General features: G+C 52.2%; 1 protein-coding gene across 10 annotated transcripts in view; it reads right to left on the bottom strand.

Moving 5' to 3' along the window:
* Positions 1–13,323, bottom strand: part of ATP9B (ATPase phospholipid transporting 9B (putative)) — a 250,847-nt gene that overhangs the window by 110,993 nt on the left and 126,531 nt on the right. For all 10 annotated transcript variants that reach the window (XM_042961538.1, XM_042961540.1, XM_042961539.1 and 7 more), the window contains one exon: positions 8,720–8,796. In XM_042961538.1, coding sequence (XP_042817472.1) covers positions 8,720–8,796 — 77 coding nt within the window. The remainder of the gene's footprint in view (positions 1–8,719; positions 8,797–13,323) is intronic.

The following is a 13,323-nucleotide window of genomic DNA, read 5'->3' as shown; positions in this document are numbered from 1 at the left end:
GTGCGGACCCGCACAGTCCCTGCGGGCAGGAAGCTCGTGGACTAGAGGAACCGGCAGACAGACAACGGGTCACGTCTGTCCTAAGGCTCAGGATCGGCGCAGGCGGTTCTGAGTCCGTGCCGGGACCAGGCCCACACGGTCCCGCGGTCAGTGGACGGGTTGCTGACGACACGGGAAGTGCCCGACAGGCTCTCCCAGGACGCCGCCTCGAACCGTGCCTTACCGCCACCAAACAATAAGAAACTCAACTAACACGCCCTAAATATTCGCCCCGGGAAGGCTCCGCTCACTGTGGGGAGAGACTCATTAACCCGCAACTGGTATGTTTTGGGCTCGCTTAAAACTTTTCCGGTTGCCTCTCGGAGGCACAAGGACATACGCTGGCACGCCAGTTTCAATCTATACCGGAGGTAAGAAGGGAACGTCTGATGTGTAATTTATCCCCCACAAGTTTCTGTGTCCTGTGTTCAAATGACAAGAGTTCAAAATGTCATTCTGACTCAAGGCCTCAAAAAAGTTCTCATTTTGATGGTCTTACGCAGTTTAAAAACAAGCCTTTCAGAGACGTCTGGTGTGATCACAGTGGGAAAGCTCTCACACTCACTCACACACGATATATTTTAAAGTTTTACAAAAGGTAATTATTAGCTGACACTGCTAATTACAGAGGAGAAAAGAAGCCATTTAATTTCATGTTAAATTTATCATACACATGTTTTAGTTAATGCGGTTTTAAAAAAAGAAACTTTGGTACAGTTGCTACTCTAACGTCAACAACTCAAATTTTTAAAAAACAGCATCCAAATACATTTTCAGATGCATGAAAAGACAATTAAGTTGAAACCAGATGTTTTAAGATTTGCTTCTGAGGAGTTTTTAAAAAATTATCACTTAGAAAAAATTAACTATGGAGGGAGAAGAAATGAACAGCTCCTTCGGAAAGCTGTGCAATCGCTCAGAAGGTGTGGCAGGAGCTGTGCCAGAGGTTCGAAACCGCAAGGGTGGCCAGCACAGGACAGGGGTACCCACGTGGGGCTGGCACAGGATGGGGGCGGGGGGGTATCCCCACACAGGACCGGCGGGGCCGGGGGGGGGGGGGTTGTGTTCCCACGTGGGGCCAGCGGAGCACCGGGAGGGGGGTGTTCCCACACGGGCCGGGCTGTCTGGGAGGGCCTCGGTCGCTGGCAGCGAGCTGGAGGCGCCCCACGCAAGGGGCCAGCCCCGAGGACAAGCATGTCACACGACCTGCCGAGTGCTGGCCAGTTGGTGCCCCCCCCACCCCCAGATGGGCTTCTCGCTCTGAGGAGCCAGGTGGGGCCAAGGACCCTGCACAGTCGGCCTTCCCAGGGCACAGAGAGGAAACCAAACGACCTTCCCTCCTAGCTGAGCCGGCTGGGACTCCCCGCCCAGGAAAGTCTGCTTCCGGCCACGCTCCACACACGTGACCTGTTCCCGACCCAGGATGGCCACGCCGACACCCCACTGCGTGCACAGTGACACAGCCCTCCTGGGAAGAAGACACCACTTATCGGAGCAACGGGGACATCGCGCTGCCCCCCAGCACCCCACCTTCCTCCAGTTCGACGACGGCCCTGTACTCTCTCGGGCCTGCCCCTCACCGGCCCCTCAGAGCCCCTCAGGATGGCCCGGGGGAAGGGCTCCGTTTTGCGAGCTCACACAAAGTGAGATGGAGACATCGTGATATACAAGGCTGCACACCTTCCAGAAGCTTCTAACCATTTTTATGGCCTCGGAATAAGGTTTCCAGGTTTCAAAAAACAAAAACAATTATGAAAACGCTTACTTGCTTCTTGAATGAATTCTACTTCTTTGTTAAGATTTTGATTACGAAGAATTTAACCAATACGGCTTGGAAATGACAAAATACAGTCAAGTATTTTCACTGAACACACAACAAATGAGAGGAAGACCTCCTCGTTGAGAACTCCGTGTCCAAGTAAGTCTCTTTAGTGAGACCAAGTATGTATTTTATTTTAAATGATAAATAGGCTTGTGTTCCTACTTAGAACACCTGCTTTATAATCAGATTCATATTTAAGAGGAACTTAGGGACTAAATCCAGGTTTTCTGGTGTAGATATTTGCTGCATACTCTGATAGAGCATTATGTCCCAGATGTTATCATTAGGACTGCTTTCGAAGCATTTAGCATTTTGCCTCTTTATTGCTTTCCTGAAATTATAAGTTTATTTACATTCACACTGCTGATGAAGAAACACAACTTTTAATTGTGAGCAGCTGTAATATTAACGTGTGCAGTCACACAAGTGTGGCGAACGCGGTGTAGCGCACTGCCCGAGCGCCGAGAGCCACCCGGGGTCCCGTCTGCACGCCGCTGAGCTACTGGTTCCTCTAGTTAATCTTTTCCCGAGGAGGCTTTCAAACACCACGGCTTGTTAATGTTAATAACAGCTATCCAAGACAGCATTCCCGGAGCTCGACGGAGATCCGCCACGATGCCGTGCTCGACAACACGCAGCGCCTTCGTGAGGCACGTGATCGCGTTGCTAGCACGTATTTAAACCCAAAGATGTTTTATTCCTCAAGAGGGCAACTATGAAACAAATTAAGGGGTGCACCGATCACACGCAGCCATGAGAAAAGAGAAAAGTAAGTTACTCTGTCGTAACGTCTTAATGGAGGTCAAAGCAACTTTTAAAATATTAATAAACTGTCCTTTTTAAAGTAAGAAAAGTGTTCTCCAGAACAGCCTTGGTATCGCACCCTGCAAAGTGCAGCCTGGCCGGTTCTGTTTTGTTCTGTTCTCTGCAAACGCCCGACAACAATGCAGGGAAGAGGCTCTAATTCACATAATGGCACATATCACCTGTCTGTCTGTCAGTGAGACGTCGGAGAGCATCTTTTTATTAGAAACGCGAATCAATATGCCCGAGGGACTACAATAACTGCTTGAAGCAATCTGTATTATCGCCTCATCCTGGATGCTTTTGCTCTGAGCAACTTATTATTATGAATGGCATGAAAATGGCAACCTGTCACAATTGATTTTTCTTAACCTCCTGGAAGAATTTTTCTGTCTTAAATGTAATCAAGTATCATCTTATTAAATATGTCTCAAGCTAGGTTTTATAGAACAGTCCATTATTCAAGTTGCATTCCTTGTAATTTAAACTTTCACCAAATATTATTAAAGTACTTAGTAATCAAAACTTTTGATTTGTTCGAAGTTTTAAGATAAAAATTTCAAACTGAGGGGCGCCTGGGTGGCTCAGTCGGTCGAGCATCTGACTTCGGCTCAGGTCGTGATCTCACGGTTCATGAGTTCGAGCCCCGCCTCAGGATCGGTGCTGACAGCTTGGAAACCTGGAGCCTGCTTCCGATTCTGTGTCTCCCTCTCTCTCTGCCCCTCCCCCAATCACACTCTGTCTCTGTCTCAAAAATAAGTAAACATAAAAAAAAAAATTTCAGACTGAGTAGACCCCACCTCCCTGCTCTGCACCTGCCGTCAGTGAGTGCGGGAGAGGAAGCGTGCTAACCCTGAAAAGGAGCCAGGAGAACTTCTCGTTACCTCAGATGTTTCCTCCATCTGACAATCTGGTAGGATTTATTGTCAATCCCCATGTCTGGATAAAACGTGCTACGTTTTCTTAAAAAGTATTCTGGTAAACCCTCGTAATATTCATAAAGCTGTATGTTCTGATGACATAAAATTATCAACTTAGATTTCAAGCATCACTTTAAAAGGATTCATTAAAGTGGGCCACTTGTCAGCAAGTGGGTTTGGTTGTAGCTTAACTTGCCTACAAATTCTCTTTCCTGTCACGACCACTAAGGAAAAGGCGGCCTGTGTCACGGCCCCCAGACGAGGCTGCATCTCCCTGCTTCTGACTCTGGAGATCTAGGAGATCCCCGGGGCGGCCTCAGTGCAGGCACAGGTGACGCCCAAGTCTCCAACCCTGCGCCGCTCAGCTGGGTCACGAAAGAAGGCTGTGTGGATACAGAGGGGTCACAGAGTAAGACAGGTGGCTGAGGCAGCAGCTAGAGAAACTGCCTGAATTTCTGTCTCTCAAAACGCGTCCTTGGGACAGAGTGGTAACCTCTGGGACCCCAGGAGAAGTGCAGGGAGGGCTCCCTTTCCTTTTCTGCTTGAGCTTTTCAAGAAGCAGCTAGAGAGGAAAGAATAGACACAACGAAGACAAAAACAAGTGGCCCACCTGAGGCTTGGAACGGGAGACGGGTAGAAGGACAAGGTTAACAACAGGTTTTACGAAGCAGCTCGTCACGGTGGTTGTTACACAGCCGGCGTCCCTACACGTGGCTCCAGGAGCACAGATGCCGGTGAACAGGCACGTCTGACCTCCGTGGGGAAGTCACACTCACGTCCCCGGAGCCAGCGGGACACTGCGGGGTGCGGGGCAGGGCCACGGGCCGTGGGGACGAAGGGTTGTGACGTCGCGGATCACGGCCTGCGGCACGCTGGCCGCCCGTCCGCCTCGTTGGGAGGCTGCTGTCAGCCCTGTACCCCCCCGGCCCTCCCGCCCACGACCCGGCACTTCAGAGCGGCCACCGGGGCTCCTGACCGTAGGCCTGAGAAGGCCACACCCTCCTTACTGGTTCCGTCACTAAGCTGACTCCCAGCAGGGGGCTCCTTACCGTCGCTCTGGAGTTGACGAGCCTTCACCGTCAGGTGCGGGTCCTCCGGGGCTTCCCGTCGCGTCCCGCGTCCCGCATCCCGCTCTCCACCGTCTCCGTTGTGGCGACCGCTGGCTTTGGCCTTCCTTCCGCCAGCACGGCGTTCACGCGGGGCTTTCCACCCGGGAAGCTGGAAGCAGCTCCACAAGCGAGCACGCGCCTGTCTCCGCTCGCTCGTGAGGGCGGCGGGCAAGCGCATCCCCGAGCGAGAGGGGAACCGCGCCCCTCCGAACCCAGGAAGCCGAGAGAACCTTCTCTCCACACTGGAGTCACTGCCCCTGACAACCGTCGGCCCACACGCTGCATTTTCTCCTGCGTCGACCGAGCGCCGCTCTCCTTCCACGGAAGGCACCGGTAGCTCCGCATTTTCTCACCGCAGAGAAACGCAATGGATGACATCCTGGCCCCGTGCCCCGGCCCGAGCGTCTGGCCCCACGGGAACGCGGGGCGCACGACGACGTCCGCGTCCGCAGCACTCTCCCGGCAGGGCACGGGCTAGTCCCTTTCCGTGGCTCTCGGCCGCCCCCCGCCGCTTCGGCCCTGCCCTCCTGGCACCCCTCCTCCGTCAGCCCTTCCCCGCCCGCACCGCGCGGGGTCTCAGGAGGCTCGTCTGGTCTGCCCTGTACGCACGAGGCCCGGACACTCTCATCCGCAGCCACGCCGGGGCGGCCAGCGGTACCAGGCCATCGAGACGCCCCGCTTCTCCCCGAGAAGACGGCCCGTACCCTCCCGGGGCCACCCTCCCCGGAGGAAGCCGCGGGAGTCAGCAGGCAAGCCGCCGTGGCCGGGGCCTCCACCCCGGTGCCACGGAGGCCCGTGTCCAGGAGGCTCCCCGAGGGGCCGGGAGGACCGCCGGCTGTCGCGTCGGTGGCGCGCCCTGAGGAGAAAGGTCTCGGTCGCGGGAGGCCGCCGTGGCTTCAGGGCGGTCTGAGCGGCGGCACGACGCAGAGACGGGGCTCACAAGACGCACTTCCAGCTGCGGCGACTCTGCCGTCACGAGCGGCGCGGTCAGATTCCGCCGACCACCGCGTGGGTCGGCGCCCCGCACGCTCGCCGCGCCCAGGGTGGCCCCGGGACGGAGGACGACGAGCAGTGTGCCTCCCTAGAGAGGCACACTCGGGTACACGACCCGACTCGCCTCTGAAGGGCTTCCTTGTTTCCAGCAGCCGTCTCAGAAGTCCAGGCACACGGGGACCTTGTGCACACAGGGTCTAGGAGCGAACGGCACTTTCTGTCCTCCTTTCTTCGGGCATCTGGGTGTCACCGCTCAGCACGGGTCCTCCAGCACGGGCCAGCGCTTCCCCTGGAGAAACTACAGCTCTCCTCTTTGCCCACTGCAGCACGCGTATAACGCTGCCTGAAGTTTTCTCTCCTAAACCTGGCACTTAACGCTTCGAAAGACTTAGTAACATACGCAAACGTGGAGATCTTCTTCTTCTTCTTCCTTCATTTACGGAAGTGTTTTCACAGCACGTGGCAGCTCTGTGGCCCTCAGCGCCCTCACGGAGAAGCGAGCCCCACGCTGACAGGCGCAGCCTTCCGCACGGCGACGTCCCTGCTCTGAAACCAGATGACACCGTTCCCTCTGAGGGCTGTGCGGACTCACGACGTCACGTCCACAGCGCCTGCCGCGTGTCGGCTCTGCACCTCGGCCTCGGCTACCACGGTTACGCTGATTTCCACCGCAAGGGGAGCCCTGAAGGCTGACTTAAGCACCAGAAAGGTGCCAGCCGATGACAGCACGTTTGCTCCACACGTGGGGCTGACAAGTGGCAGGGCAGCGTTTTGAGACCCATTCTGCAAAACGCCAAAGCCACCCTTTGTTTTATAGATACTTTGCATTAACACCAAGGAAACTTAGAAGGCTATTTTTTTTAAGAAGGAGGGAGGAGGAGGTGGAGGGGGGGAGGAGGAGGAGGGACGGGAGCAGCGGCAGAAGGCCGTGCACACGGGCACTCAGGGGTCCCCGGGCTGCCTGGCGTGGCGGCGTCGGGGAGAGCGCCCCACGGCTGCTTGCACAGTGAGCATCTCGGGACTGACGACGAGGGCTGGGCTGAAGAAGCATGGCACTCGTTCACCCCGCACAGTTCACGTGACAGGAAGACAGTAATGTCGGGGGACGTTTACTTAGCAAGACACAGAATCAAGCCACTTGCCCAGGGCCACAGCGCTGGTTGGTGGCAGCACCGACTCTGACCAGTAAACCCTGGGCCAGCTCCTCACCGCAGGCAGCAACGGGAAAGGTCGCCTGACCACCCCCGCGCCAACACCCACGGAAAAGAGCACGTGAGCCAGAACCACAGGCGCGTGGACAGCGAGCTGCGCACGGGGACGGTGGGAGGGGACAGAATGTAAGCCGCGCCAAAGAATAAGGTGCCCGGAGACAGGAGTCACGTCAAATGACAGGACAACTTCTAAGATTTTAAAACTTAATATTTAAAATTGAATTTACCCTCAATATTCATCCTAAAAGTAAAGCGATTAAGGAAAAAAACACACCCTACGACCCACACATGCATTATTAGAACATTCTAGTTTTGCTTACTGAAGAAAAAGAGTGACCGTACTTCCCAGAAAACACAAGCATGTATGCGTGTGATTCCGTCGATAATTTAATAATTTATTCTCAAATAAATTTAACTCTACTGAGGAATTAAGGACTCTGATTTCTTCAAATTAGTGCAGAGCTGTAATATAATCGACAAGGATAATTCTCCCGGTTATCACAATCAGAATTTATACTAAAATGCTAGTAGTACGACATTTCTCTTTCGCTTTAGTCAATGTGTCACACACAGAGCCATCTGGGAGTCCTGACAGACACAGCGTTCGTCAAGCTCACCAGGACGACTCGTGTGACCCTGGTGGAGTCCAGGGCACTCCAGACCTGAAGCCGTCAGTGCCGCTCTGCTGCACGGCAGACGGGGAGACATTCAGAGGGTCGCGGATGCCTTCCTAATGCTGGAAGGGTTAACTATTTTACTTTATTAATTTACATTTATTTCTTTATTTTGAGAGGGAGAATCCCAAGCAGGCTCCACGCTGTCAGCACAGAGCCCTACGCAGGGCTCGAGCCCACAAACTGTGAGATCGTGACCTGAGCCGAAATCAAGAGTCTGATGCTCAACTGACTGAGCCCCACCCAGGTGCTCCAGAAGGCTTAACTATTTTTTTAAAACAGTATTCAGCTAAAAAAAGAAAAGAAGAAACACATCTTATCCTTTAAAATATCTCCTCAAAGAATTATTTCACTTCTGTTGCTTTGTAATAAAAATTCCTACAAAAGTTAACTTTTTCTAATACTCACAAAGCAAGGTATGAATCCACGAAGAGTGGTTTCTTTTCGTTCTACTTAGACACACCTCCAATTATATTTCAAATAAAAATGAGTAAAATGCACAGTTAGCATGAACTTCTCATAAAGTAGGCATCAGCACATACAACATGTATTATCCAAACAACAGCTAACAATTCAAACTTTTTGTTACAATCTAACTTACACACACATGCTGACTATATAAATAATTTTAGGAATATAACAAATACAATCAATTTAGAAATATAATCAAGCAGTCTTTAAAACTAAAATCTGATTTTCAATATGCTTCTTATGCGATGAAAGTAACTTAAATAAAACAAGTTTAACCATGCCATACTATCAAATTAAATACTATAACATGTTAATATAGATTCTTTTATTTTAAAAATGAACCATCGAGACAAAAAATTAAAACAAATTATAAAATAAATTGAAGAGACCCACAATTAACCATCAAATTACAGGCAAATTATATGTCCAATAGAGAAAACTTAAGAGACATAAACGACTCTGATTAAGCAAGAAAAGACACTGTCGGAAGCTGTTCAGTTTGAGCATGCTGTGACACAAATACAGAGAGTTCACATCTGAAATCACCACCATCTCTGGAAGTCTGTTTTTACGGTATATATTAAGCTCAAGCAAACAAGCTCTTCGGAAGCGCAGCACTTTCTTACTGAAAGGGAAAATCAAGTCATTAAAGCAGCCGCTCCTTAATCTAGCCTACCTTATTTTTTGGATTGGATGTGTTCATTACACTTCGAGTCTCTTTTCCCGTATAAATGACAACACCTATTACAGTACCTGCAAAAACACGAGAGCGGTCCTTACCGAGAGGCCTCAGAGTGAGCACAGAGAACACTTTCTAATCAACGGTCTTGATGGAAAATATTATTCACTACTTAATTTTATATAAGCTTATCCAACAGCATATTTGACTGGGCTAGTTCAGGAAAGTCTAGTCTCAACTTCAAAATAAACTCCATGCAACATACAACTCAAACGATTCCTCAAGCAACGCCTACGCACATTAGAAAATGCACGACTATGCTTTTTCCCGTCAAGGGAAAGGGTGGCCCCTCATCTGTTCCCATCTACCGGTGCTGGAGGTACGTGAGGAGAGGCTGCGTCCCGGGACCCGCGCCCCTGGATGGCACCGGCTGAGCCACCTTCCCCGCACGAGGGGCTCGGGCAGGACCGCGAGTCAGAGCCTCTGCTGACGCTCCAGCACAGATACAATTAAAGCAGTGAGAGACAATTACACACAAATTATTTGATTTTGAACGCGGATATCGTTAGTCTTTTTTATTCATGTCCCCCGGAGGTGTGGTTTCCTAAGCGCACGCGATCATTTTGTGGCCTGTCAAGCGTGAGGCAGAAGAATGAAGAAACACCCCTGGAACAGCCCCCGAAAGGCTCAGAGGCACTCGCCTCCGCAACGTCAAACGAAAGCCCTTTCAAGTCTGTTTCTAAACTGCAGCCGGGCATCATTTACATTCCCGGTTTTCTGGTTTTCGTACGTTCTGGCGGTGAGAAGCCATTAAGGTGAGGGGACGGTCACGTCTGCAGCTGCCGAGCAGGACTCACGGAGACGACGGTGATACAAAAACTCTGTGACGTCACGCTACTGTAACGTGTGAAATGTCGCGGGTCATCAGGACCCACGGAGGGCACGTGATCTTAGTGAGCCCCTGGGTGCACGCGAACAGAAAGCTGCAAGTTACTCGCGCGACCCTGCGACCGGTCTCCTCCGCAGAGCGCTCAGGGAGGCGGGAGATGGCACAGGACCTCAGCGGTCGTATCTGCAGAGGTTACACATTTTTATTTGAAAATAAGCATCCCCCCGCCCCCGCTCCCGCTTTTAACTGTGTGCCATCCGGAAAGCTGTGAGGCTTGAATTTACCGTGTCCCGAAAACAGAGTGACCCCCGTGCAGCATGAAGGCTGGCCCAAACTGCACACAGGCTACCTTCCCGCGGTATTACCCAGACACGCTTCGGACAGCAGCCCTGTACGCAGCGCGTGGGGGACACAGCACATACACAGTGCGACCGGACCCGAAGGGACTTTCAAAACCAACACATCAGACGTTCTTTAGTCAGTGAACCAAAGGCTCAATCTAACCGGATCAGGATTTTCTCCCTTTTTTGCCCATCAAGTTTAACTTAACCAAAATATGAAAGTGTCTAATGTCACAGGGCACCTGGGTGGCTCAGTCGGTTAAGCGTCCGACTTCAGCTCAAGTCATGCTCTCACATTTGGTGGGTTCAAGTCCCGGGTCGGGCTCTGTGCTGACAGATCAGAGCCTGGAACCTGCTTCGGATTGTTTGTCTCCCTTTCTCTCTACCCCTTCCCTGCTCGTGCTCTGTCTCTGTCTCTCTCAAAAATAAATAAACATTAAAAAAAAAATTTTTTTTAAGAAAAAATAAAAAAATGAAAGTATCTACTGTTAAATAAGCTAATGTTAAAAAAGCAAAACAAAAAAACAACAAGACAAACTACAAAATTATTTTTAATATTAGCAGAACAAACAAGTCTCAGGACAAAAAAATTAATCAGGCTACAAAACCTGTCCTAAAATCCAGACAAATTATTAGCAATGTTCACTCTAGGCTGGCATCACAATTAAAAGCATCAAAATAGGAGAAATAGTGAAAGCTAACAAGAAACAATTCACTCAGATTTACACAGATACCATACAGAATCGGACACACACAGCTCTCGTACAAAATCAGACACACACAGCCCTCGCGCAGAATCGGACACGCCCAGGCATCGTACAGAATCGGACACACACAGCTCTCGTACAAAATCAGACACACACAGCTATCGCGCAGAATCGGACACACACAGCTATCGCACAGAATCGGACATGCCCAGGCATCGCACAGAATTGGACACACACAGCCCTCGTACAAAATCAGACACACACAGCTATTGCGCAGAATCGGACACGCCCAGGCCATCGTACAGAATCGGACACACACAGCTCTCGTACAAAATCAGACACACACAGCTATCGCACAGAATCGGACACACACAGCTATCGCACAGAATCGGACATGCCCAGGCATCGCACAGAACCGGACACACACAGCTCTCGTACAAAATCAGACACACACAGCTATCGCACAGAATCGGACCCACACAGCTATCGCACAGAATCGGACACACACAGCCCTCGTACAAAATCGGACACACACAGCTATCGCGCAGAATCGGACACGCCCAGGCATCGTACAGAATCGGACACACACAGCTCTCGTACAAAATCAGACACACACAGCTATCGCACAGAATCGGACACACACAGCTATCGCACAGAATCGGACACACACAGCCCTCGTACAAAATCGGACACACACAGCTATCGCGCAGAATCGGACACGCCCAGGCATCGTACAGAACCGGACACACACAGCTCTCGTACAAAATCAGACACACACAGCTATCGCACAGAATCGGACACACACAGCTATCGCACAGAATCGGACACACACAGCCCTCGTACAAAATCAGACACACACAGCCCTCGCGCAGAATCAGTCTGCGGGCCACATCCCCCACATGTGGTGAGTATTTAACAGAGTCCTCGTGTAATTTTACTTGCATCATCTACTCAAGTCTGGTGAAGGCTCTCATGTGTGTTACCTCATTTCATGCTCAACAGAAATGAGTCCTCCGTGTGGAGTGCATTTTCCTCGGAGCCTGTCACGCGCTCTGACTGCTAACGTCACTCAAATCAGCACGAAGTATTTGGAAGACTCTCCACTCTCGTTGACAAATGGCACCTAGTTACGGACCGGTATGGGCTAAGAGGTCGCATACGCCCTGTATACGTGGCAACAGTGTGCATGTGGGGAAGGGGATATCATGAGACCAGGGAGGGGACACGACAGAGCACAGCCATCAGAAAGTCTGACAAAGATCCCATGTCGTAGAGACAGACGGACCCAGAGAGCCACTGTGCACTATCAGTTAGGAACCTGCCGGGTCGGCACCCGTCTCCACAAACCCCCGAGCACGGGCCGCCCATCCGCTACAGCGATTCCGCGTGCCCAGGACGGTGGGGACGGCAAAGACTCCGGCCAGCGGCTGAGGGTGCTGGTGACCCAGGTGCCAGACCCCACCCGGATGCACACGGAGAGACCGAGGCCGGGGACGCGGCTGCTGCTGTGCCCCGCACCAGGTCTGGGCTCCACCAGCTGTGCAGTCGGGGGGTGGGGATCGGATGGGCCGGAAGGGAGGGCAGAGCTGCCTCCCCCACCTCCTAGCTGCCAAGACCGCCCGCCCCATGACACGCAAGGTTTGAGAAGCAGCAACTCCCAGCCCTTGTTGGGAGCGATGAACTGCGTGCTGGCGTGTCCCTGCGGTCCCCCCCCCCCCCCCACCGCTGTAGCAGTGCTTCACCACCACGCTGTCGTGTGCACCCACACCAGAGCTCTCGGGGTCGGGTCCCTCCAGTGGACCCTAGGGGGACAGCTTCTCCTGCCACCTCTAATCCACCAACCTCTCTGCAGTAGGAGCCTCACAAACTCTGCATGCTAAAGGGACAGGTTTGATTTTCAAATTTCTGATCCGTCATGAGGACTAGTTTTAGAGAATGCCGTGCCCAAAATTACCAAGAAAAATGAAACAACCGAAAACCAGAAACAATATATATGTCCAAATTCTTTTGACACTGAATTACTTCATATCCAAAGGGGTCACCCTGGACCCCCGTCTGCACACACACCCATCAGCCCTGTCCGGGGCGGGGGGGGGGGGGGTTGTCACCCTGGACCCCTGTCTAAGCACACGCTCCGCAGCCCTGCCCTTGCGGGGAGGTCACCCTGGACCCCCGTCTGCACACACACCCAGCAGCCCTGCTCTGGGGGGGGGGGGGGGGGTCACCTTAGACCTCCGTCTGCACACACGCCCAGCAGGCCTGCCCGGGGGGGGGGGGGGGCGGTCATCCAGGACCCCAACTGCACACACGCCCAGCAGCCCTGCCCCAGACGCACATCTCTGCTTCCAGGCTCTTGGCAGTTAAGTGTGCTCAACCCTGGCTACCACGGCCGCTCTCTGGGACATGACTCTGCTCTGGAGAACGTTTACGAATCCTACAAGGGGAAGAAGAGGGCGGCACCATGAGCATCTGTGTTTGCCCCTCTTGTGGGACCCTCAGCCCTCGGGTCCTCTGTGTTGTTAACTCGAGTCCTCGACCCCACGCATCAGAACCCCAGGGCCGGGGAGGAAGGTCTGTGTTCACTTCACACAGGAGGCAACCTGAATCCCGTTGACACATAACATTTAAAAAAATAAGATTAAAAAAATTCCAATCTTTCCTTCT

Source organism: Panthera tigris, chromosome D3, assembly GCF_018350195.1.
Source record: "Panthera tigris isolate Pti1 chromosome D3, P.tigris_Pti1_mat1.1, whole genome shotgun sequence".
Taxonomy (NCBI): Eukaryota; Metazoa; Chordata; class Mammalia; order Carnivora; family Felidae; genus Panthera; species Panthera tigris.
Note: the sequence above shows the minus strand (reverse complement) of the source record. Positions and strands in the feature narration are given on the sequence as shown.